Source organism: Castor canadensis, chromosome 15 (assembly GCF_047511655.1).
Source record: "Castor canadensis chromosome 15, mCasCan1.hap1v2, whole genome shotgun sequence".
NCBI lineage: Eukaryota > Metazoa > Chordata > Mammalia > Rodentia > Castoridae > Castor > Castor canadensis.
This window is the reverse complement of record NC_133400.1, coordinates 30,132,387-30,156,978: the sequence shown is the minus strand read 5'-3', so window position 1 is coordinate 30,156,978 and position 24,592 is coordinate 30,132,387. Positions and strand designations below refer to the sequence as shown.

General features: G+C 49.5%; 1 protein-coding gene across 1 annotated transcript; it reads left to right on the top strand.

Annotated features, from left to right (window-relative positions):
- Window positions 1-497: 497 nt before the first annotated feature.
- On the top strand, window positions 498-24,217 carry Mmp2 (matrix metallopeptidase 2). Its single transcript, XM_020170192.2, has 13 exons — window positions 498-965; window positions 3,440-3,666; window positions 4,427-4,575; window positions 5,620-5,748; window positions 5,984-6,157; window positions 9,183-9,356; window positions 9,815-9,988; window positions 11,207-11,362; window positions 12,815-12,956; window positions 16,430-16,566; window positions 17,762-17,921; window positions 21,819-21,928; window positions 23,363-24,217. The coding sequence occupies exons 1-13, from the start codon at window positions 813-815 to the stop codon at window positions 23,464-23,466; spliced, it is 1,989 nt and encodes a 662-aa protein (XP_020025781.1). The 5' UTR covers window positions 498-812; the 3' UTR covers window positions 23,467-24,217.
- The last annotated feature ends 375 nt before the right edge of the window (window positions 24,218-24,592 follow it).

Genomic DNA, 24,592 nt, shown 5'->3' with positions numbered 1-24,592 from the left:
TATTTTGAGAAGGGTGGAAGGAAGAAAGCTGGGATTCTTTGTTGCATCTCTTTCCCTTTCCCTGTCTGCGCTTCCCAACCCTCTCTGTCTCCAAAGCTTCAGACCATCATGTTCCTATCACCCCTTCCCATCCCAGTCCCCTACCCCCTGGGAGTGCAGGGACTCCTGACCCCAGGCGTCCCTCCAAGTACTGCTGCCTTCCAACCTCCTGACATTCAGGGCTTGGAGAGATCCCGCCAGATGTTTACCAACAGGGGGTCCCCAGCTGTGCGCAGAGTAGGGGGGGAACAGAGAAGTGGGGTGGAGAGGTCACGCTGGTGGTGAACGCCCAGGCCTGGGGTTTCCTGAGGCGGGGGAAAGAGGTGGACAAAGAAAACCAAGGAAAAAGAGCTGGAGGGTGGGTGGGGGTGGGGAGGAGAGGGGCGGGCCCGCGTGCGCCCCCTCCCCCCACCCCGCCCCACACTGCCAGCGCCCTCCCAGCCCAGCCGGCCACATCTGGCGGCCGCCCTCCCTTGTTTCCGCTGCATGCAGACTTCCTCCGGGGGTGGCTGGAGGCTGTGCATCTGGGGCTTTAAATATACAAAGAGGGGTTGCCAGGACCTGCGGGAACAGGCGGCGGCGGCGGTGGCAGCGCGGGCTGGGACGCTGAGCTGACCATGAGCTGCTGAGCCGCGCCAAATCCAGGCAACCCAGCCAGCGGACCCTCGGAACGCGGCGCCGAGCTGCGGGGCAGGCGCCAGCAAGGCGGCGAGGCGGCCATTCGCGCGGAGCCAGCGACCCCCGGGCGACGCGCCGGGCCCGGGAGCGCAACGATGGAGGCGCGAGTGACCTGGGGAGCGCTCGCCGGCCCGCTGCGGGCTCTCTGCGTCCTGGGTTGCCTGTTGGGCCGCGCCGCCGCCGCGCCGGCGCCCATCATCAAGTTTCCCGGCGATGTCACCCCCAAAACGGACAAAGAGTGGGCGGTGGTGAGTTGCTGCGCTGGTCTCTACCAACCAAGTTTAGACAGACTTTGGAAGCAGAGTATGGGGGCCACTTTCCCCCTGTCCCCATAGTGGGCACACAGCGTGGGGGGGGGTCTTTGACAAGAAGATGGAGGGGATTTCTTTTGTAAGCAGTGGGGGGAGCGTCGGTAAGTGGAGAAGGCCTTGGATAAACAACTTGGCAAAACTTAAGCACACATCAAGGGGACTAGGAACTAGCGGGCGGGGGTACTTTGGCAAACGTCTGCAAAGGGCGCTTTTTGTAAACAACGGGCACTTTGTCTTGGATCTAGGGGATTTGGTAAGGAGGTGGGCTTTATAAACGTCTTTTGGACATCTGGAGAGCTGGCAGCAGAGCCTGGGTAGGCCTTTGGCAAGCAGTTTAAGGGGGCGCTTGAAAGTGGGAACTTTGGGAAGGGCGTACTTTGACACTCAATTTGAATAAGCTTTTGCGCCTGTGAGGATGGCCAAAGCAGGACTTGGCAAACTTCTGAGAACCTTTGGCACACATCTGGAGAGGGGCCTTAGGTAAGCAGCTGGAGGGGACGGTTTGGCAAATAATTGGGGCAGGAGGAGGGAAGCCGAAGGCGCATCTTTCCTGCCATTGCTTAATGCACAAGCTGGCCAGGAGGTATAGGGTTGAGTCTTAAGAAAGTTTCCTCGAACTTGTCCTAAGGGGTCAGAGGACAGGAGAGAACTAGCCAGGCAGGCAGGCGGGCGGAGGGAGGGGCAGGCGCAGAAGGGCTCTGGCGCGTGGGGCGGGGGCGGACTGAGCCGAGTTGGGGTCGGACAGCGGCCAGCGAGCCCTCCCTCCTGGCTGGGCTCCCGAGCTGTGGCTCAGATGTTGTTTCGTGAGGGCGCGCGCGCCTGGCTCTCTGGGACCACCGGAGCGCAGCGTTGCATAAGCAAGCAGAGTTGGGAGCAGCTGAGTTACCCATCACCCTGTAGGCACCTCTTGCTTGGACCACTCAAGATGTTTTGTTACATCATAGGACATCTGCCCCTATTGCTTCAGTCACTCTAGAAATCCCCTTTGCAGCCTTCTAACCAACCTGTCCAGAACAGGAATTCCATGACCCCTTCCTCCATCCTGGGAGCCTCTTCAGCATGTACCACCAGTCCTCTCTACCCCCCACCCCTGCCATTTTACAGCCTCTGTCCCTTCCTAGTAGATGAGTTGGGAGAGCTCCTCAGATTTTTAAGGGGCTACTTTTTGCAAGAGTCTGGAGATGACTGGCATAACGATGTGTCTTTTGGTTGTCATCAGTATGGGGCTTTGGAGCATCTGGTCCCTTCACCTTCTATAGCCTCAGGAAGTCCATGCTGCCCATAGGCAATGCAGTGAGGGCTTAAGAATAGGAGGGGCTCTGCATTTAGACCACTGGACTTCAAATAAAGGAGTGAAGGCATCCAGCAGTGGCCTGATAACCATGTAACTGATTTAACATCTCCAGACTCAGTTTCTTCACGTGCAAATCGTGAGTAGTAAATGATACCTGTGTTAGAATTAAAGGACAGGTCTCCTCAGACACTTAGAAGGGGGCCAGTCGCTTGAGAAGCACTCAGTAAGCCCCAGCCATTATTACTGTGTTGTTATTCTTGTCGGAGCCTCTTTCCCCCTTTCTTGAGGTTACACCACTGTCATAAGATCTCCTGATGCCAAGACTATTCCAACAGCTCTTGCCGCTTCTTTAATTTTGTGTTTGTTGTGTCCATCAGGCCCCCCCTGCACTGGGATTGGAAACTGTGAGACTAGAAATGCCTGTCTTGTTTACCTTTTTATCCTCAGAAGTAGTACAAGGCTTGGCACATGGAAGATACCAAAAAATATTTGTTGAGTAAGGAAACTTAGTTGGTCGGTTCCTGAAATTCTACAGGAACCTATTTGGTTTGGACAGAGCTCATTTTGAGCAGAGCTCCTGGAACAGGACCATTTTCCTTTTAGAAACAACAGACTCAGGATTTGAACCCAGGTCTGTTGCCAGTGCGCGTGTGCACATTATCCTTGAATCCTTAGGCAAATGAGCCATGCCTAAGTCACCAGATGTTGGGTTGCTGAATGTGACAGAGGTGAAGGGAGAGTGCTATTGTTCTAGCATGAGCTGTGGACACAGATTGCTTGGCACCAAATCTGGGTCTGCCATTTGTGAGTGATGAGATCTTAGGCAAATTTCTCAACCTCAGCCTCTCTGTGCCTCAGTTTCTTCCTCCATGTGATGTAGATAATTCTTACATGTACACTGATTTGTGTATAGTAAATTATACTGATCTCAGTTCCAGGCCACATATGGTTGCATATGTCCTCTATGCTATGCACTCTACAACTGTGTCACTCATTTGATGGGTGACACAGCTGGCTTGGGAACCCAAGACTCCGCCTGGTTGCTGCAGCCTTATTTTGATCAGTGCCTCGCCATCATAACGTGATTTCTTGCTTCTGGGTTGCTCATTTCTTCCAGCAATACCTGAACACCTACTACGGCTGTCCCAAGGAGAGTTGCAACCTGTTTGTGCTGAAGGATACTCTCAAGAAGATGCAGAAGTTCTTCGGGCTGCCCCCGACGGGTGAACTTGACAAGAATACTATCAAGACCATGCGGAAGCCTCGCTGTGGCAACCCAGATGTGGCCAACTACAACTTCTTCCCTCGCAAACCCAAGTGGGACAAGAACCAGATCACATACAGGTGCCAAAGCAGGGCTGAGGGAACAGGGCTGGTGAGAGAGGGGCATGGAGTCACCTGAGTCTCCTCACTCAGGGATTTGGAGGGGGGTTGCAGACAAAGGTTTTGGTAAATGGAGACAGACAGAGCTAGACCTGAGTGTCACAGTCACTACTATGGGATATTGGGCGTCTTGCTTTTCAGTGGCTTCCTATAGAGGTGGTTGGGCAGCTAAGCTAGGCTGCATATAAATAAAGGGCTCCCACCATGTATGGCTCATAGCCCAAGTAGAACAACTGTTAGTCCTGGGTATTATTAGATGGGTCTTTGGGGCAGGCAGAGAGAGCTTGATGATTGGCTGCTAATTGGGTTTTTATGTTAGAGAGTTGTAATAGTTATAATTAGGCTAAGAACTCTGATTTGTAGGGCTGATGCTAGATTCCAAGGCTAAGATCTCTGCCTCATGTTCCACAGTGCACTATGTATTTCCCTGTGGCCCCATTGCCCAAGACAGAAGTGAGAAATGAGACTAAGGCAGGCCTAAAAATGTTGGCTGGTCCAGGATCCCACGGGAACTCAAGGCATTCTGGGAGGACTCTTCTCTCAGTGAACTCTGCTCAACACGCACACATATGCACCTATGCAAGCATGCATACTCACGCACATACTCACACGTGCGCATCTGCATGTACACCCCATGCGATTATGCACGTGCACTTCATGCACACACATTTGAGCACTTGCACACTGCATGCATGTTCACATGCCTTTCTGTCCCTTCCAGGATCGTTGGCTACACACCTGACCTGGACCCAGAGACAGTGGATGATGCCTTCGCTCGGGCCTTCCAAGTGTGGAGCGATGTGACCCCGCTGCGATTTTCTCGCATCCATGACGGAGATGCTGACATCATGATCAACTTTGGTCGCTGGGGTAGGCAGAAGAGGGGTTGGTTGGGGGGAGGGGAAAGAGAGCAGTGTAGGGACATTAGAGAGAGGCATGCTTAGACACTCCGGTGTCAGTGCTGGACTTGGTTTGGACATGGGCAGCTGGACATAGCATAGACACTGGAGAGCCACAGAGATGTGAGGACACAGTTAGTGTAACCTGGAGGAAGTGCTAACATGAAGTAAGTAGACTACTGTCCTGCTCAAATTGGGGCCACTAATGCGTACAGTTATTTAACTTTAATACAAAAAAATTAATTAGAGTTCACTTTCTCAGTCACACTAGCTGCATTTCAAGTGCTCAGGAGCCACTTGAGGCTATCGAACAGAGGATATTAGCCTTGTTGCAGAAAGTGCTGCCAGATAATCTGATAGACACTTGAGGAGCTGTAGGCGTGAGAGCAGATCGGACACGTGGAGCAGTGTAGACATGAGAGTAAGTGGCATGGAACCCAGGGTCAAGGCTGCCATGTGAGTTGGTGGTGTTAACACAGGCAAGAGCATAGACATGAAGGTAGTTGGTGTAGACCCTGAGTCATATAGGGATGAAGGTAAAGGGCACAGGCTCAGCACGCAGTGTAGACATATAGGTAGGTGGGGTGGACTTCACAGCACAGTAGGCCTGAGGGCGAGCATTGGGGCTCTTAATGATAATGTGGCATGAGGCAGAGAAAGGTTAGAAGGGCGGTGTTGACTTGAAGGTAGGTGGTATAGACACTGAAGATAAGAAGAGTATGTGGGGAGGATGTTGGTGTGGCCTTATGGGGATGTGAGTAGATACAATGTCATTGGTAACAGTGTAGACAGTAAAGATAGGTGGTGCAGATAAATGGGCATGTGGACTTGAAGAAGTAGTACAGACCACAGGATGGTAACAATCAGTCAGAAAATCTCCCCTGCCTCTGAGTTCCCTGCCCCAGACCACCCCAGTGAGACAGGGGAAGGTGACAGAAGCTAGGTGGGCTTGGGGTGTGGATGGGTTTCAGGCACCAGCTGGGCAGCTGGAAGCTGAGACGCAGTGTGGTTTCAGAGCATGGAGATGGGTACCCGTTCGATGGCAAAGATGGGCTCCTGGCTCATGCCTTCGCCCCGGGTACTGGCATTGGGGGAGACTCCCACTTTGATGATGATGAGCTATGGACTCTAGGAGAAGGACAAGGTAAGAAAGTGACCCTCTGCATGTCCCAGGACTCTCCAATCCTCCTCACTCCTCCCTGTCCCCAGCAGCAAGGACCATGGCTTCCCTTCCCAGCAGAATTAAGCCCTTCCATCTGCTCTAATGGGACCAGGGTGATGGGAGGGGAAGGAGAGTCACTCCCCTGGGTGAGCCTGTATCCTGGTCTCTGAAGAAAAAGGCCTGGAAATATAGGAGCCACCTTCTGTGCCACCTGCAGTGGTCCGTGTGAAGTACGGGAATGCTGATGGTGAATACTGCAAGTTCCCCTTCCTGTTCAATGGCCAGGAGTACAACAGCTGCACCGACTCAGGCCGCAGCGATGGCTTCCTCTGGTGCTCTACCACTTACAACTTCGACAAGGATGGCAAGTACGGCTTCTGTCCCCACGAAGGTGAGCATCACCCTCCCTCCAACTTTCCACCTTTTCCTCCAGCCTCCATGGGCTCCTGCTGTGTCCACACTGTCTGTACTTCTCAGGCTAGCACGCCTCCCAGTGCCCAGTCTACTATCCTGATTGGAGCCATCACTATTCTACTGTGACTGCCATGAATTGCTTAGTGACGTCCTGAAAAATGTGGATCATCCCTGTGTGAACACAGTGTCCTTATTCGAACCAAGATGGCCATGGTCTGTTGTTGACCTATACACTGCTGGGTGGTGCTTGATCATATTTACTTATTTCTTGTTTATTTAAATCACTTTAACTTTTTAAGTCTAACCATTAGCAGTAATATTTGTGAAATCATGGGTTGAATGTGCTAAGCATTTTTTTTAGCATACATGAGAATGAACTGAGAACTGTTGATATGCCTAGTGGCTCTCTGTAGGATCACTTCCTATACTCCAACCAAAACTGAGGGTTCAAGGGCAGGAGAAGCTTGGGAATGGCTGGAAAGCCTAGCAGTGGGACAGTGAAGCAGGATTCAACTCAAGATGGTACAGGCCTGGCTGGAGATTCCAACCCTAGAGTCATTCCTTCTGTGCTGGTCCTGATGCCAACGATGCTAGTGAGTGTGGGCATGTCAGCTATGCCATCTGCCTTTCATGGCTCGTCTTCTGTTCCTCAGTGGACTGTCTAGATTGAATCTATCCCTGTGTTGTGACAGATACCTCTTGGTATTTGCATGTGTGTTTGTCAGTGCTTGAAACAATTTTTTTCAGAGAGTTCTGCCATCTAGGAGGAGAGTTATTTAAAAGTGATCAGGATACTGACATATACACTCAAGCCTTTTTAAAAAATCCCCAACAACTCATCATCATAAATCTTTAGCAAAATAGTACAAGGGCTTCCTTCTCAATCAAGTTGTCATATGTCATGATTATCTAGAAATCAAAAGCCCAGAAAATTTGAGGAAAATGAGAGAAAATATAAAAGTTTTTTTAAGTATTAACGTCTTCCCCATCCCCTAAAGACTCTTCAATCTCTGTAAACTGAAGACCTTTCCTCTCTTTGGTTATAATTGTATGTTTGTGAATCTCTGTCCTCATTATAACTGAACACAGGTCACCAACCTTGGTGACAAGGGGAAAAACAGAGTTTGTTAATTGTCTTCCTATTTATACTTTCTTCTTGGTGCTGGGGATGAACCCAGAGCCTCATGCATGCTAGGCAAATGCTGTACCACTGAGCTACATCCACGCCCTGTTTGTATTTTAATTACTGAAGCTAACCTTTGTATTGAGTAAGAAGTCAAGCCATTAGCCATCAATAAGTCAGAAGGTTTTTTTTTTTTTTTTTGGTATTAGGGCTTAATCTCAGGGCCTACACCTTGAACCACTCCACCAGCCCTTTTTTTGTGAAGGGTATTTTTGAGATAGGGTCTTGTGAACTATTTGCTCAGGCTGGCTTCAAACAGCAATCCTCCTGATCCCTGCCTCCTGAGTATCTAGGATTGCAGGCGTGAGCCACCAGTGCCCGGCTAAGTCAGAAGTTTTTAATAAAAATATTTCCTGCATCTTGCATTTCCCAGTAAGGAATCAGGTACCATTAACCCTTCTGTGAGTCAGCCCCCATGATCGGAATAGTGTTTGATGGAGAAACAGTGTGTGATAGAGAAATCGCTGATGTCGTAAGTTTGGAAAGGTTGTCCCCTGCATTGGCCATTAATTTGGTCTTTGGCCAGGTGCAAGTACGCACACCATCACGCAAGCACCACATGACTGGGGCTGGGCAGCCGTCTGTTTCTCCTTATCCAGCTCCTCCTGACTGCTGAGTCAGTGTCTGCTCTTCCCCATCCTCGGTGCATCCAGGATGGGGATCCCAGAGGACAGGCTTCCCGGGTGGCAGCTGATGGGAGGCCGTAGGGGGAGTCTGGCCTCAGTTGAAGTTAACACTTTACCTTTCCCCACTCTTACAAGTCTGGACTCAGTTTTACCTCTTTTGTAGTCCCACTGTTCCTGGCATTCCAGGGCACCATCTCTTGTTTGGGGGAGAGCTGAGCAGTGAGGTTTGGGGCTCTGAGCCCATGGTCTGGGCTCCATTCTGGCCATGGTAGAGTTAATGGGGGCTGGTGAGGTCACCTCTGGCTCAGTTGTGCACAGATGGTCCTTGTTACGCACTTGTGGTTTTGCTAGTTGGCAATTCCAGAGACACATCATTTTGTAGCTTTGGGGTGGAGGAGGGGACGGGGAGCAGGAGATTCCAAGACCGACAGGCTGGATCCTGAGACCAGGCCCCTTCCCCAACTCTCTCTCCAGTCATGGCCCTGCCCTAACGACGTCCTAGGGGGAGCCTAGAATGTGTATTAGAAGGTTCCCAGAGATACCACCTGCCCTTCCCTACTCCTCCTCCCCTCTTCCTCCTGCAGGGACCCAGGCTGTCTAGGAAAGGGAGTGGGGTTGAAAGGAGTGAAGCTTTCTTTGTGCATGTACACTGTACTTGTATCTGCATGTGTGTGCATGTGTGCTTGTGTGCACCCATGCATGCGTGCGTGTATGTGGTGTATGACAGAGTTCCAGGGAGAGGTTGATATGAGTCTGATTTGTAGTTTCCACTTACAACCCTTTTTGCTTCATTTATGTGACCATTAGCAGTTCCAGGCCAGCTTTCTCTGTGCCTCAGTTTCCTCATCTGTGAAATGGAGAGACTCCTGTGCATGTGCTTACCATGGATGACGTATATATTCAGCAATCTCATTTGTGTGTGTATTGGCCAGACAGTGGAGCGCCATGTGGGGCTGGGGCAGGGTTCTGTGTCAGACATTAACTATGTCATGGTAGAGTTCACTAGGTCCTAGGGGAGGGCTTAGGTGGGCTGGGAGGCAGGAGTCCTCTCTGGAAGCTTAGACAAGTGGCTCTTTACCAACTAGTAGAGATTATTTTAATACTTTAACAGTGCAACAGCTTGACTGGTGATGGCAGGTAGGTGGCCAACCGGCTCTCTCTCAATGGCATCTTCCCTCTGTCCCCAATCCTAGCTCTGTTCACCATGGGTGGCAATGCAGACGGACAGCCCTGCAAGTTCCCATTCCGGTTCCAGGGCACCTCCTACAACAGCTGCACCACCGAGGGCCGCACAGATGGCTACCGCTGGTGTGGCACCACCGAGGACTATGACCGTGACAAGAAGTACGGCTTCTGTCCTGAGACAGGTGGGTGTCATTGCCTTCCCTGTCCACAAAGTCCAGCACCCTGCTGTCTGACAGACACCCGCTTAACCACCCTTAGCCTCCCTTCCTCAGGATGGTGTGTGGGGACCATCAACCTCACCCAACCTCTTTTGTGTCTGCCCTTTTGCCCCCATCACTGGAGTTTTAACAGTGGCTTAGGCTGCCAGAGTGAGTTTCTACTCTTGTACTTACTAACAGTATCTTCTCTGATTTCTCCAAGCCTCAGTTTCCCCATTCACAACTTGGGGGTAGCATGCCGTCTCTACTGCACATGCAGGTTACTGAGGGTGGTGGTGAGATGTGTAGAAAGCATTTGATTCAGTGCGTGGGACAGAGCAAGTACGGAATGAATGTGGGTTGTTAAAGTCAGCATCATGTTATTGTTTCCTGGTTGCCTTGAACCCTTTGCTGCCCCTTGACCTACATCCCTTCCCCCACAGCTATGTCCACTGTGGGTGGGAATTCGGAAGGTGCCCCCTGTGTCTTCTCCTTCACCTTCCTGGGCAAAAAGTACGACAGCTGCACAACTTCCGGCCGCAGTGATGGCAAGAAGTGGTGTGCAACCACGACCAGCTTTGATGATGACCGGAAGTGGGGCTTCTGCCCTGACCAAGGTATGAGGCCCTAGCCTTTGTGCAAGGATAATGGACACCTCCTCCACACACTGGGCCAGAGACCTTGCTAACTGCCAGCACAGACACTGCACCCCAGACACCCACCCACCTTGGCAGACATAGCACCTGAGACCTGCCCAACTGGAGACTTTGGGCTCAAAGATCCATGATGGCTCTCAGTGGCCAGGTGAGGGAGCTGGTCCAGTGCCTGCCAGAATTGAGTCAACTTCTCTTTTATGCTATTTTTATTCTTTGTACTCACAATGAGATGGAACTTGGTGAAGGCCAGAGACTGGCCAAATGCCGTGGTAGGATGTATTCGGGCTTTACATACTCTGTGCCATGCTTCTGCTCAAAGGTGGGATTCTCTCTCTCCATCCTCATGAATGGTTTGTGACTCATCTGATGAATACTAGAGTCCTCTAGCTTCCAGGACAAAGCGCCATAAACTCATATCTCCCTTCTTTCGGAGATACCAGTTAGTTAGGGCCCAGTTTCTTCTGAAGGCTGGGTCACTCCTTTCTCAGCCCCTGTGGCCTTCTCCCTTGTGTCTATGCCTGTCTCTGTGTCTGTTTAGAAAGATGTGAGCCATATTGGATTAAGACCCAGTCTACTCCAGTGTAATATCTTAATTATATCTGCAAAGATCCTATTTCCAAATAAGGTCACATTCACAGGTACCCAGGGTTAGGACTTGACATACCTTTTGCTGTTTTTTGGATGGGAGATGTAATTCATCCCACAGTAGGGTGTGATATAGGATTTTCGTACTTTCTGTGGCTGAGCCTGGACCAAGTGGGAATGGTTTTTACTGCTTTCCCTAGGGTAATGGTGGAGCCATGGGACCAGCCTATTCCCACTCCCCTACCTCTTTGGTGACCCTGAAAAGCAGGATTTATACCTATTTATAGACATGATTTTTTATAGCAAATGGGACTTTAAGTAGAGAATTTTTTTTTTTTTGGATGCTTCTTGTCCTTCTCCCTTATACGTACAGCCTATGCCAAGAAGGAGCAAGAGGACTTTGACCCACCCTCTTAAAAGCAATAGACTTACTTCCATTAACCCCAGGATTCTCAGGACAAGGGAAAAGCAGTTATGTGCCAGTTCTAGGGTTTTTGGCCTAATCCTGGGGATGTTCCAAAGTCTCCCTCACTGGGACAAGGTCCTGACTCTAGTCTTCTTTCTTTCTTGTCTTTCAACTGCTGTGACCCTCAGGCTACAGCCTGTTCCTTGTGGCAGCCCATGAGTTCGGCCACGCCATGGGGCTGGAGCACTCGCAAGATCCTGGGGCCCTGATGGCGCCCATTTATACCTACACCAAGAACTTCCGGCTGTCCCAGGATGACGTCAAGGGCATTCAAGAGCTCTATGGTAAACCGAAGCTCGGAGGAGTCTGGGAAGGTCTGGGGGTGTGGTGCAGCTGGGAGGGAAGCCCACAGATTGGGCACCAGCCAAGTCCCTTCTAGCCAGGGCTCCTAGAGACAAGGGCAGGAGACAGGAATGATGATGTGGTCCCAGGTTGGACAGCCCTGTCCTTTCTAAACATCACTAGTGGTTAGCGCCCCATTTCTAGGGTGGTCCATTTTCTAGGCTAGATAACTTAGGCCTGAAAAAAGCAACCTTTCTGGCTCAACATCCCCCAGGTTTAAGCAACCAGGTGGGGATTAAGATGCAAGACAGTGAGGTGACAGAGCAGGATTTTCTGTGGCGTGGAATGACCTTGATGGTAGTGGAATGAAAGTTTCTAGTTTTCATAACATTATTTTATTTTAATTTTTTTGTGGTACTGGAGGTTTGAACTCAAGGCCTCACCGTTACTAGGCAGGTGCTCTGCTACTTAAGCAACCACTCTCTTTCCCCGAAGCCCTTCTTGCTTTAGTTATTTTTCTTATAGGGTTTGTGTTTATGCCTGGGCTGACCTGGCCTTCAATCCTCTATTTATGCTTTCCAGTAGCTAGAATGATGGGCAGGTGCCACCATGCCCAGCTTTTTATTGGTTGGGATGGTCTCAAACTTGAATCCCCATCCTCCTGATCTTCATCTCCTAAGTAGCTAGGATTACAGTTGTGAGCCACTACACCTGAACAGAGCATGCTTCTATTTTAATATGTAATAGAGCCTGTAATGTAGTCTCTGCTTCTTGATTGTACTTACAGTGAGGCTGGAGTGTAAAAAGTCAGTCCATTTCTTAAAAGAGAAAGAAGAGAAAGTAATTATGTAATGATCCTGATGGTTCCAAGACTAGGCAAAATAGTGAAAGTGGGTTTGAGGGAGGATACTTGGGGAGGCCCAACCTGGGAAAGAAGCCATGATTCTAAATGAGAGGTCCCAGGTTTGAGTTCTGCCTCTGCCACTTATCCCCTATAAGAACTGAGCAAATCTTCACCTCCCTGGACACAGTTTTCTCAAATGTGACTGTTTATCATGAGGAGAAGAAGGAATTAACCCTAGAAGGAATACCACACCCCTGGGACTAGCCACACAAGTGACCCCCTGTCTGCCCTGTCTCTTGTGGGCAGAAGAACCTGGACTTTGGGTTGAATCCTTGCCCAAGTCCTTTGATCTTTCTGGGCCTCAGTGTACTGGGGATATACAGAGGACTGATTCAGGGGATGTCAGTGAAGAATGTTACACAGCAACAAACACTACAAGATTCTGGTTTCTCTTCACTCCCCTTCCAGAGTCCTCTTTCTGTTCTGGGCTTACACTCACACAGAAGACTTCCTTTTGACCTTAGCAGGTTGGGTGGGCTGTCCTGGGGCCCTGTCTTGTAGGAGAACCTTGGAGCTAGGGAGAGTCTAAGGCAGGTGTCCCTACCTCCAGGGCCCTCCCCTGATGTTGATACTGATGCTGGCACCGGCCCCACCCCCACACTGGGACCTGTCACTCCAGAGCTTTGCAAACATGACATTGTCTTTGATGGCATCACTCAGATCCGTGGGGAGATCTTCCTCTTCAAGGACCGGTGAGTGCAGTCCCATCTTGTCCTTCTTTGTTCTCTGTCCCTTCCCTGTTGCTCCTACCCTTTGCTGAGGACTCTGCTGGGCTATAGGAGGCAGAGATCTCAGTGACTGACAATACCCACATTTTTTTTGGCTCTGTCATACTTTTCGGGTCTCTTATATGTCTAGGTTTCTGGCTGCAGTGGGACAACAGACATGCTGTGCAGGTCATTCATTCTCCCAGGGTTAGTGGATATCCATGGCAAATGGCAGGGCTTAAGAGGCCAAAGCAAGCCACACAAGCAGATTTAACACTTCCACTCATATCATGTCTGAGAACATTCCATTGGCTGAAGAAAACCATGTGGCCAAGCCCAACACTGACTCTAAAGGATGGACTGCAGTGTCACATGTCAGCACAAAAGGATGTATGAGTCTAAAGTAGGATGGAGGACAGAACTGGGGAAAAATAAACCAATCTACTATTTCTTGTCTCCTGGAACCCCAAATGGCCAAATTTTGCTCCAGGTGTGGGTAGCAAGTGACCAAGTGTAGAGGGGATCAGTGTCCTTCATGCTAGAGATAAAGGCCCCACTCATTTGACTAAGGAAGAGCTGAGAGTCACCTTTGTGCCCTAGACCCCTGGGTAATGGCCAGCATTATTTAATACGTCCATCCATCCATCCATCCATCTATACCTACATTCTTCTGTCCATCATCTATGCACCTGTTCACTCGTCATCCGTCCATCCATTTTCCATTAAATGTCTGTCCACAATCCATTGTCCTTCCGTCCGTTGACATATCTACACATTCATTCGTCAAAGAGTTGAGAAAATGCACTCTGGTGTTAGAATACTGAACCTGCTGTGTATGGTGCATGGTCATCAGGAAGTCAACCAAGTATCTTTTTTGTACCTCAGTTTCTTCATCTCTAAAATGGGGCAATTCCAACCCATCAAATAGAGCAGTTGTAAGGATTAGAGGAGCTTAGTGCTTACAGCAATGCCTGACACAGAGTAAGTGTATGCAATCCTATTAACTATTATTATTGACAAGCCATTATTTGGCATCTATTATGCCAACCACTTTGCCAGGCTTTTGTAGCTGGGGCAAGGAATATAGCATGCTGGGGACAGAAGGTCTGCCATGTCTATATCAATGTTCTCGAAGACAGGTGCATGGGTTTCCTATACCAGAACTAGAATGTGAGTGGGAAAAGTGTGAGTTACATTCCCTGTCCCAAGCCCTTTGACTGGAATCCCTGGAGGCAACCCCAGGAATTTGTATCTTAGCAAATTCCCCCATGATTCTGATGCACATTAACGTCTGGGGAGACAGGCATAGAGAACTGGCGATAATATACACATGAAATGAAAGAAATGTGACTGCACAGGCATTAGCAAAACGCTTCTGTGCACATGTCCCAGCCTTCCCAGAGGAGGCAGCCTTTCAACAGGGCCTTTAAGGGGTGATGCAAGATTCTAATGATGGTGACAGGGGAGGTGGGTTGGAAACAAAGCAGCCGTGAAGATGGGAAAATTCCAGGTTTACACAGAGAAGAACAGGGTGCCCAGGGTAGCTAAAGGATGTTCCCTGAATTTGGGAAGGGCCTCCTCTGCTCCAGGCACAGGGCCAGCTGCTGGGTGTATGTGCTCTGTCCCTCAGGCGCTCTGCTGGCCAGTGGGGAGATGGCAGGAAAGGCAGAGCACAATGACACTCAAAAGGCAGTGACAAAGTCAGGTCCCCTTAGGCCTCAGGTGTCTAAACCAGCATGTTTAGAGCAGAAGTTGGTGCTGCTCTGCTGCCCCCTCACAGTGATGCTGAAGAAATAAGAGGAGGCCTACCTCTAGCAGTGTCCTCAGCCGGGACATTTCCCACCAAGGAAGCCCATATCACACGTGCAGATGTCAGAAGTGTGGACAGGAAGGTGCTCAGCCAAGGCCTGGGCCAGAGCCATTTCTGGTCTGCCACATCACACTTTGTTTCAAAACGACTTTGAGGAGTATTTAATGGACTCAGTGAGTTAATCAGTAAATAAACACTGACCCTGTTCAAATATTGGTGATAGGTACTGGGAGAATGAGAAAGACAGTACTGTAGGAAGATTAATTTGGATTTTAGAGTCAGATCTGGAGTTGAATCCTGGTAATACCATAAACTCTCTGAGCTTCATTTGGATGAAGCTCAAATAAGGATGGTGACACCTTCCTGTACTCGGATATTTTGCTGCAAGTAATAGACACCCCCTACCCTTGCCCAAAACTTAAGCCAGCTTAAACAGTGGAGAGAAATTGCTCCTTCATGGTACAGTCCAAGCATAAGGCTGTTTCCAGGGCCAGAGGACAGTCAGTGGCTTTATGTCTATGTCCACTGTCATCCTTTGCATTGACTATGCTAAGACTGGGTCACCTCGTGGCCACAAGATGACCGCCAGTGGCAATTGGGATTACAGATTTCTCACATCCAGCAGGAGAAAAAGAGAGAGAGGGGAGAGCAAGAAAGTTAAGAGAATGAAGGAAGGAGGAGAGGAAGAGAGAAGAAAAGGGAAGGAGAGAGGGAGAGGGAGGGAGGTCCCCAGGTGTGAGATACCAGTCTATCTGCTCAATCTTGTCATGTCAGTGTAAGACACAGGCCAAGGACTGCTAAGCCAGTAAATTTTGGCACACATTAGACAGATTCTAAGCCTTCTGAAGGCTTGTTTAGACAGATTCTCAACCACAAGCCCAGAGTCTGCTCTATAGGTCTCAGGTGGATTTGTATTTCTAACAAGTGCCCAGGTAATACCAGTGCTGCTGGTGTGGGGACCACACTTTGTGAATCAGTGGCTTAGACTAATCAGCATCTCTCTATTCCTAGAATGAGGATGGGGGTGGGTGGCAGGGGCTGGTGGTGGCGGTGGTGAAGGTGGGTCATAAATGTGGAGTCCTCAGAGGAAGGATGAAAGGAAAGGGACATAGACAATAAATGCTGGGTGGATCATCATGAGTGCATATTATACTATGTGAGGATTGAATTTTGTAAGACATATAGTGATTGGTGCTTAGTGGACCCTCAATAAGTGGTTGCTGTTACTCTTGCCAAACTGCATGGATTCATTCCATTCCAGTCCAGGAAGTGCTTCAGAGTGTCATCAGCTCCTGTCTCAACTGGCATCTAGTCAAACAAGAGAGAGAAGATGGCAAACTGTTGCTCCAGACACTCAGTATTGAAGCTTTTGCTAGGTTTAGAGGAAGATGAATACAGTGTAGATAGACGTAGTCAGGGAAGGCTTGCTGGAGGAGTTGGAGGTGGGGAGCACAGGGGTCACTTCTGGTGTCTTGCAGAGACAACTCTGCCTATTCTCTAGTCTTCTTCAAGCTTCTCTTGTTCTCACCTCCCCCTCCGATCATAGACTCATTGCTGGATGTTTCTGAGTGGGTTTAAGGAGGCATACGTGGTTAGAGCTGCAGGACGTCTGAAGGTGTGATTTCCTGTGTCCCCTTCCTGTCCCCAGGTTCTTTTGGCGGACAGTAACACCAGGTGACAAGCTTACAGGACCTCTGCTGGTGGCCACATTCTGGCCTGAGCTCCCAGAAAAGATCGATGCTGTGTACGAAGCCCCACAAGAGGAGAAGACTGTGTTCTTTGCAGGTGTGTGGGCAGGTCCTGCTTACCCTTAGCTCCACTGGGTGTCGTTCTGCCTGGTCAGGCCCACGCCTCCGTCAAACCACAGTCTCGGCCACCTGGGGGTGCTCTGTCTTCTCGAGGGATCCAGTCTTTGAACATCATTTCCTAAATCGTGGGCTTCATGTGGGAGATTGGTCCAGAAACTCAGCATTGAATAGCTCAGCCCACAGAGGGATCATTTCCTTTTCTTTGAGTTCTTTTTCAACCCTCTGATTCCTTTTCTAGAAGGGAAAAAAAATCTCATTTTAATGCTAATGTCCCTAACATCTTTCCAATGCTGGAGCCTTTGGCCATTGCTTTAGTTAGAATTTTTAATAACTTCGTTGGTTTTCATTTTAATTTTTAACATAAACTTACTTTAACACAGGTAGCTAATTGTGATAGGATGACATTTCAAACTGCATTAGAAATGGACTGTTCACTATGTGTATTTAGACAACCGAGGTAAATTTTTCAAAGAAATTTATTTTTAAAGATTTTGAAATGAATTCACACAAAGCAAAATACAAAGCTTGAAATATTATTAGGAGTCTCTAGAAGTGGAAAAAACCACCACTCATACAGGGTGCGTGTGGCTGGAGTTTGGGAAACCCTGCTCATTCAACATTTATTTGAGTACCTACTATGTGCTGCCCTTTATTGGGCTCTTGGCATTCAGCCTCTGCCCTCCTCTACCCACAGAATACTCAGGGAGCCCGACCCCTAGGCTGTGAAGAGGGCATGCAGTGTGGGCTGCAGTGGGGGCTAAAGGGCTCAAGAAGGCTTCTTAGTGTTGCTAAGGCTCAGCCAAGATGTGGGACTTACTGTCCCACCCACCTGGCTTCCTTCTCCTCTATCTCATGGTGACCATAGGTCCTGGCCAGGGCAGCTGCTGACTCTCAGAGCAGCTTTGTACAAATTAGGAAGAGGTACCCCTTTACAGCAGGCATGACACTTGCGAGAGCTGCATCTTACACCCCCACTCACCTCTTGGACCTGGCACTTTTTATAATCAGCTTACACAACTCAGTATGTGAGGCCTGACTTTGGGCACTGAACCCAGGTGCCAACAAGAAGCTGGGCCCTGTTGACAATGGCTGCAGTAAGCTCCTGTGCCAGACAGGTGACGGAAGGGACAAGGCACGGCTGCCAACATACTTTCTGCTCCTCTTCCACCCAGGGAATGAGTACTGGGTCTATTCTGCCAGTACCCTGGAGCGAGGGTACCCTAAGCCACTGACCAGCCTTGGGCTGCCCCCAGATGTTCAGCGAGTGGATGCTGCCTTTAACTGGAGCAAGAACAAGAAGACATACATCTTCGCTGGATTCAGATTCTGGAGGTAAGGGAGACTGGGCAGGACAGCAACCCAACTAGCTGCATAGAACAAGGCACATTATGGCTTGATGCCACTTTGGTCAAGTTCAGAGGTTGGTGGGCTGTGAATACCTCCTCTCTGATCTCTCTCTGCCAGGCTGAGCCCCTCTGGGAACTTACTACAAGATGAGCCTTCCTTGTGCCAGTTACTGGTACACATTTGGCCAGACTGTCCTTTCCTCCTCAGTTGTCTTCTGATTGCACCACACTTTCTAGGGTGACTCACTGAAGAGGGGGGATGATAAAGATACAGATAGTATGGCTGCTACTGAGGACACTGTGTGCCCGACACTATTCTAAAGGTTCTGTGCGGTGCATCAGATTCTTCTTCTTCTTCTTCCTGTTTTGTAGGTGTGGATGTTTGGTTGCAGAAAGGTTAAGTGACTAGCTTAAAGTCACACAGCCAAGCAGTGATAGGTTGGGCTCTGAACTGTGGCATTCTGGCTCCCAGGGAGCAGGCTGGACTTTGCTATACTGTATGTGGTGTAGGGAGTTCCAGAGAAGGAAGTGGTGGAGGCCAGGCTGGCAGAGGGAAAGATTTGAAGACAGATGGGCACAGCCACCGCCCACAGAAGTCAGCATCTAAACCAGGTCCCATGGCAGCAGTGGGCCCAGTGGCTTTGGGTACAGACTGCCATTGAGGGATGGGGAGGTTGGGAAACAGATAGCTCTCCCCAGACATCTAAAAAGAAAGGTCCAGAGGCCAAGGTCAGGCTAAGGAGCCAGGGAGTCCAACATCTGGGAGCAGTTGGTGAGAAGCGTCTCAATTCTCACACTTCCCAAACTAGGAAGCTGAGGCCCAAAGAACTAAATAACTTGGACAAGTTGTTTAGATACAAGTGTGTTGGCACACTTCTATTCTCCTCCCCCCGAGTGCCCCTCCACTGTACCCTCTGGGTCATTTGGTCAGCGGGAAAGGGGGTGTATTTCCATCTCCCCCTCCTAGCATCCCCATGTTCCTTCTGCATCTGCCACTCCATTAGGGCCCTACCGAGGAACCAATTAAAGGGCACTCCCCGAGGCCTTCCTCTGTTGTCCCCAACAATCCTGCCTCCTCCGAGGTTCTGTCTCCTCCCCTTCCCTCCTCTCACCACCCTGACCCTGCCGACCTGATTCAGAAGCTGCTTGTGTCCTAGGCCTGCCTGTGTCAGGGTGGAATTCTGGACACACTGCTAAGGTACTTAGCGAGCTAAGCTGATTGATCTCTCCAGCCTCAAGAAGGAAAACAGTCAGCCAGGAAACCACTGAGTGGACCTTCTACCCATGTGCTCCAGAACTTTCCCAGGCATGTTCACATACAGCTAATGGCATCTCAGTCTCATAGGTGCTCTGAGTCTCCAAATCTGAGGATGGTGGACAGTGAAAGGCAGAGAACCATGGAAGGACTTTTACAGTTACTTCCACACATCCTGTGTATGTACACATGCAAGAACAGAGCCACTAATGTATCTTTAAACTCTCCTTTGGACTGGCACTGAGCTACTTGCTGGGAAGACAGTGGTCGAGAAGCAGTCACTCCTCACCCTGGAGTGGGGGAAAGAGACTCAAACACATCTGAATCATTTAATGGTGGCTGTCCTGACAAGCCTGTGTCAGCCCCGGGCTGAGGCTGCTTACACTGCCTGGATTTCTCTTTTAAGGTAGATACCATCAGCTCCATTTTCCAGATTAAGGATACCAAGGTTGTCAGAGACACACGTAGAAAATCTAGGACACAGATGTCCATGTTCTTTACACCTGCTCTCCTGCACCTCCAAATAGCTGCAGATGAGAAATTTCCGTGACACCTTTCAAAACAGTGTGCTAGCCTGTGGGCAAACTGGTTAAGATGGTGGGGACAGCCGGGGAGGGAAGAAATTCAGTCTTCTTCAGAGCAGTCTTCTCATGCCCAAACACGGTTCTTCCTGGATGACAAGAACTTGGAAATTAGTTCACTTCTCTGAGCCTTAGTTTTCTCATCTCTATAGTGAGCTTGATTCTTCCCTGCCCTATCTGCTGGGGGTAGCCTGAGAAAAGAAATGAGTGCAACATATGTGTGAGCCATCGTAACCCTAGTGATGTCCTTTGAGGGGTCTCTGGAGGTGACAGATGAGGGGGCTGGGATTTAAAGCCAGGGGACTTGGTTTGGGTAACCCCTGCCATGAAGAAGCAGATTTTTTTTTTTTTTTTTACAAGAAGTGGTCTAATGAACTGGGGTTAGGAGGGCTTTCCTGGCAGTTCATGGGGTGCTAATCTGCTGGGGGAGATCCCTGTAGAAGGGAGCTGTTGTTGGGAGTCCATGGTGATGGTGGTAGGACTGACTTTGGGGAAGAGAGCCAACAAGGAGGCAGCACAAAGGAAGCTTGGCTTTTACCAGGATTCAAACAGATCTGTCTAGAAAATTCACTGCACAAGGATGAGTTTGATCTTGTTTATTGAGATATCCATAGGCACATAATGGGAGCTCATTAAATATTTATAACATAAGGAATAAGCTGAGAGACATTGGAGAAGCAAAGGAATTGAAATAACAGCAGCACTTAAAAAGTTCTCCCTTGGCATGATGGCACACGCCTGTAATCCTCACTATAGGGGAGGTAGAAGTAGGAACATCTCAGCCCAAGGCAGGCCCGGACAAAAGTTAGCGGAAGACCCTATCTGCAAAACAAACTAAAAAAAAAAAGAAAGCAAAGGGCTGGGGGCATGAATCAAGGGGTAGAGCACTTGCCTATCAGGGGTGAAGCCCTGAGTTCAATCCCCAGTACAGCAAAATTAAGTTAAAAGATAAAAAGTTCTCCAAAACATTAAAAATGGCAGAGGTGTTACTAGTCAGGGAGAACAAGCCAACTAATGCCAACAATGCCTAATTGCTTGAATTAAAAGCAGTGCCCAGGCTACCTACATGTCCTGACAGCTGCAGCCAGGACTGAGTAGCGTGGTCCTCCCTGTGACTCACAGGCCGGGTGCTCATACCTGCCACATTGCCATGTAACTTCCCTCTCCCAGCCATTGTCATCTCTCAGACACGGCTTGTAACGTCCACCTGACAGATGAAAAAGCCACAGTTCGTTCAAACTATGCAGTCAAAAACTGTGGGGCAGGTCCTTGTCCCTGGGCTCCTGGCCCAGTGTCTCTCAGATAGCAGCAAGGATCCAAGTTTGGAAGGCCAGGTGCCGATGGCTCCTGTGAGTAATCCTAGGGACTTGGGAAGCTAAGGTTAGGAGGGTTGTGAGTCAAGGTCAGCCTGAGCAAAAAGTTCATGTGACCCACCCCCCATCTCAACCAATAGCTAGACGGAGTGGCTCATACCTGCCATCCCAAGCTATGCAGGAGGCTGAGGTTGAAGAAAATCATGGTTCTAGACCAGCCTGGGCAAAAAAGTTTGCAAGAGCTCAATCTCCATGGAAAAAAGCTGGGAGTGGTGATGAATCCCAGCAATGGTAGGAAGCATAAAATAGGATCATGGTCCAGGCCCACAAGGGCAAAAAGCAAGACCCTATATCCTCCAGCAAAAATGGCTGGAGGCATGGTTCAAGCACCTACCTAGCAAGTTGGAAGCCCACAGTTCAAACCCCAGTACTGTTAAAAAAAAAAAGTTTGTGAGGAGCAAACATTTCCCAAATGTAGACTAAGTACCAGACGTGGAGATGGACACTTTTCACGTGGGCAGGGGTCACAGGATTGTTTTTATGAAACTGCCCAGTGGTGTTTGGATTCAGACTCCGGTCTCACTCTAGACCCTTCCACTACTGCCTACTGCCTCCCTGAAGGGCTAGGTCTAGTTTCCCAGGCATACCCAGGGCCATCATCTGGGCCCTCCCCACCAGGATGGGGGAGAGATGGCCTTCAGAGAGGTCCAGCTGATATGCCATGTCTCTTTCAGATACAATGAGGTAAAGAAGAAAATGGATCCCGGCTTTCCCAAGCTCATTGAAGAGGCCTGGAATGCCATCCCCGATAACCTGGATGCTGTCATGGACCTGCAGGGCAGTGGTGAGCTACCCAGGCCCCTTCCACTTTCTAGGAGTCCCCACCCCCAGCCAGCACACACTCCCTCATTGTGCAGGGCAAGCATTGCCCTGGGAAAACAAACTGGCCCCTTCAGCCCAGCACTGGCAAGGCATCCAGCCCTCCTGGCCCCTGCTCCCCGCCCACCCCCGGCCAGGCTCCAGGCAGTAAGACCTAGAGAGGCCCCTCACAGCTACAGGGCCTGGAGCCAGGGCAGAGGAGGGGCAGGAGGCCTGCAGGGGGTGAGGAACATAGCCTGGTTCCCTGGATTCAGTCCGGGGTTTGATTCAAGCCCTTCTGGGTTTTGCTGGAGGCCTATGACCTCTTCCCATTAGCAGAAGGATGGCTCCATTTGAGACAAGGCAAACTTTGTCACGCTTTGTCGCTCACGTGGCAAAGATCTTCCACTCAGCTGTGTGCTCCATTGTAGACTAAAACACCACCAGTATCAGCAAAGGGGATAGAATTTGGAGTTTAAAATCCATGTTCTTGGGGAGACTTCTGGGAGCTCTGGAGGGCACTGGAAGTGAGGTCAATTTCATTTCTTAGAGATGTTAATTCAATTCCATAAACATTTTTTGAGCCCTTACCATCTGTTAAACACGTAAGCTCTGAACTCCAGTGGCTAAAGGTCTTACATATGCCAGATAATAAAAGATAAAAAAAAAGGATAAGTAGTATATAATCAGGTGATAGGATTATCATCAACCAAACACCTACTTCATGCCAGGGTTTTTAATGAAGTAAATGTTAGGAGAAATTCAGAGTCCAAAGCCTCTAGGAGACCAGACAGGGAGACAGTAGGGAATGGAGGCACCTGTGGTAAGACAGAGCACATGGCTCCCTAATGGAGGAGTTGCTTCCTAGCCTCTGGTGATTGCTGACCTGAAGAATCAATCCAGGCCTAATGTTTTTACACATTCCAGTTGTTTTAAAAAGAAGTCAGAAATCTTTATATTTATTTGATGTTTCCAGATGTTTCCATGTTGGCAACTTCTTTGGAATTCAAGACCAAATAAAACAAAAAATCATGTGAGCCAAATAAAAGTCTTCTAGACTTCTTCTAGACCTGATAGGACGAGAAGCCTCCTTGTTTCCACCACAGGGTCTGGAAAGTGTTTGGCTTGGTGCCTGTGCTGAGTGGAGAGCTGTCACTGTTATCAGGAATAGTGTGTTTACCTAAGTTAATCTTATCACAAGCCTTAAGAGGTTGGTGTCTTTATCTCTGTCTTAGCGATGAGCAAACAGAGGAGATCTGACTTCATAGCCATTTCCCTTTGTCTAGCCCCAAAGAGGTCTTCTCTGGTTTCAAAGCTCCCTCCATGTGTTAGGCAGACACATGTCTTGTTCCCAGGAACCTTCCTCGTGCCAGAATGTCAGGATAGGGTGGTCATAGCCTCTCTTTCTTCTCTGCCCCAGGTCACAGCTACTTCTTCAAGGGTGCTTATTACCTGAAACTGGAGAACCAAAGCCTGAAGAGTGTGAAGTTTGGAAGCATCAAATCGGACTGGTTGGGCTGCTGAGCTGGCCCGGCTTCCATGGCCCTTCCTCTCCATCCCATCTGACAGCCAGGCCTTGAGCGCCCGGGAAGGACGAAGAAAGGCCTGGCAGCCCTACCCTCAGCTCTGTTAATCAGCATTCTCATCCTCACCTGGTAATTTAAGATTCCAGAGTGGCTCTTCCCTGTGTCCAAAGAAAGGTGCTGATTGTACCCCTCCCAGGTGTCCCTTTCCTTTCCTCCCCACAAAGAGCTGCTTTGATATTCTCAGTGCAGCCCTGCTTTGGGCTGCCCTGGTGCTGCCACACTCTTCTCCCTCCACAACCTTCTGTGGCTCACAGCACCCTCAGAGCCAACAGAGATCGTCTCAACAGGGCACTGGTGGCCCAACAGCCTAGCAGGGGGCAGTGGGATAGAGACATAGCTAGGTGGTATTCAGAGACACCTGGCTTCTCACTGCTGGCTGCCTTAGAACCCTCCCTTCATTAGCAATTTGCTCTGCGTGCACTTTGGGATTTTTTTCTTTTATCTTTCCACTATATTGCATTTTCTGACAGAAGGACTCAGGTTGTCTGAAGTCACTGCACAATGCATTTCAGCCTGCATAGCGATAGTGCCCTGGTTCGCTGTACTTAGAATGTCCAACCCGTTCGTTTCCTCCACTGGATGGAGGAAAACTATACTGTGGCCTCTCGCTCAGCCCTTTCCACCTCTCCTGTCAACAGTTCCCCATGGGAAATGGCAACAGTATAAATAAAGACACCAATTGAGTGGCAGTGTTTGCATCTGTTTTTGCAGGGACCAGAGCCCCATCTAGAAGAGGAAGCTTAAAAAGAGCAAATCTCTGCTCTCTGCAGGGTATACATGTCTGCTGGAAAGGTCAGAGCTGCCAAAATAAACAGCTACAGAGCTGCAGGTCCCTCCAATCCGTGTGAGGAAAAGCCTGGCTACGGCAAGCTTTCTTTTTTGGGGTCTGGTCAAGATTTGCTTTCTTGGAGTCTTGGGTTTTTAAAAATGTTTCGGCAGTACTGGGGTTTGAACTCGGCTTCACACTTGCTAGGGGCACTCTACTGCTTGAGCCATACTTCTGGCCCTTTTGCACTGGTTATTTTAGAAATAGGCCTATTTTCCCTGGGACTAGCCTGGACCAT